This window comes from Nannochloropsis gaditana (assembly GCF_000240725.1).
Source record: "Nannochloropsis gaditana CCMP526 unplaced genomic scaffold scaffold1523, whole genome shotgun sequence".
In the NCBI taxonomy this organism is placed as follows: Eukaryota; class Eustigmatophyceae; order Eustigmatales; family Monodopsidaceae; genus Microchloropsis; species Microchloropsis gaditana.
In genome coordinates, this window is record NW_005802430.1 from 184 (window position 1) to 1,376 (window position 1,193).

At 57.6% G+C, this 1,193-nt stretch overlaps 2 protein-coding genes across 2 annotated transcripts in view; one reads left to right on the forward strand and one right to left on the reverse strand.

The window, feature by feature from the left end:
• Positions 1-725, reverse strand: part of NGA_0703500 (uncharacterized protein) — a gene marked incomplete at both ends in the record, with an annotated part of 787 nt that extends 62 nt beyond the window's left edge. The window contains one exon of the mRNA XM_005852290.1: positions 661-725. Coding sequence (XP_005852352.1) covers positions 661-725 — 65 coding nt within the window. The remainder of the gene's footprint in view (positions 1-660) is intronic.
• Positions 26-1,040, forward strand: NGA_0703400 (glycosyl hydrolase; the record flags this gene model as incomplete). The annotated part of the gene is made up of 4 exons (XM_005852289.1): positions 26-166; positions 316-450; positions 602-727; positions 879-1,040. Coding segments are annotated over 4 exons (564 nt in total), but the record flags the coding sequence as incomplete, so codon positions are not given.
• Positions 1,041-1,193: the final 153 nt, after the last annotated feature.

The following is a 1,193-nucleotide window of genomic DNA, read 5'->3' on the forward strand; positions in this document are numbered from 1 at the left end:
CTGACACATCCTGGCCGACTACCAATCCGATCATGCACAGAGCCTTGCCGCCGTGGTTCTACCAGGCTATATCTACACGTCGACCGACGCGGGCGTCTCCTGGACGGAGCGATTAGACAATAAATCACGCAACTGGCGGTCGATCGCGTCTTCGTCTGATGGCACGGTACGTCTTTGGATGCAGGCCATGACGCAAAATGCACGATACCGCTGTCCTCGATGGTGGCCCCATTGTGTGTGCATGTTTCGTGAAGGGTCGCCATGCGATGCTCGATCTAACGCATCCTGGCCGACTACCTATCTCATCATGCACAGAACCTTGCCGCCGTGGAAGGCTCTTTTTTGGGAGGCTCCATCTATACGTCGACGGACGCGGGCGCCACCTGGACGGTGCAAACCTCCGCTCCTTCTCGTAATTGGCAAGCGATTGCGTCTTCGTCGGATGGCACGGTACGTGTTTGGATGCAGCCCATGACGCAAGGTGTGCACGATGCCCCTGTGCTCGATGGTGGTTGCATGGTGTGTGCATATCTGGTGAAGGGTCGCCATGCGATGCTCTATCTCACGCATCCTGGTCGACTATCCATCCCATCATACACAGAACCTTGCTGTCGTGGCCTTTGAAGGCTCTATCTACACGTCGACCGACGCGGGCGCCACCTGGACGGAGCAAACGGACGCTGGTTCTCGTAACTGGTTCTCGATCGCGTCCTCGTCAGATGGCACGGTACGTGTTTGGATGCAGGCCATTACGCAAGGAGTGCACGATGCTCCTGTCCTCGATGGTGGTCCCATCGTGTGTGCATGTCTGGTGAAACGTCGCCATGCGATTCTCGATGTGACACCTCCTGGCCGACTTCCCATCTCATCATGCACAGAACCTTGCCGCCGTGGTTAATGGAGGCTCCATCTATACGTCGACGGACGCGGGCGCCACCTGGACGGAGCAAACGGACGCTGGTTCCAGTAGTTGGCAGGCCATCGCCTCCTCGTCGGATGGCATGGTACGTGTGTGGATGCAAGCCATTACACAATATGCACCAAGCCCCTGTCTTCGATGGTGGCCCCATCGTGTGTGCAAGTCTGGTGAAGGGTCGCCATGCGATGCTCAATCTGACGCATCCCGGTCGACTATCCATCCCATCATGCACAGAACCTTGCCGCCGTGCAGACCTCAGATCAGGGAGGCTCCA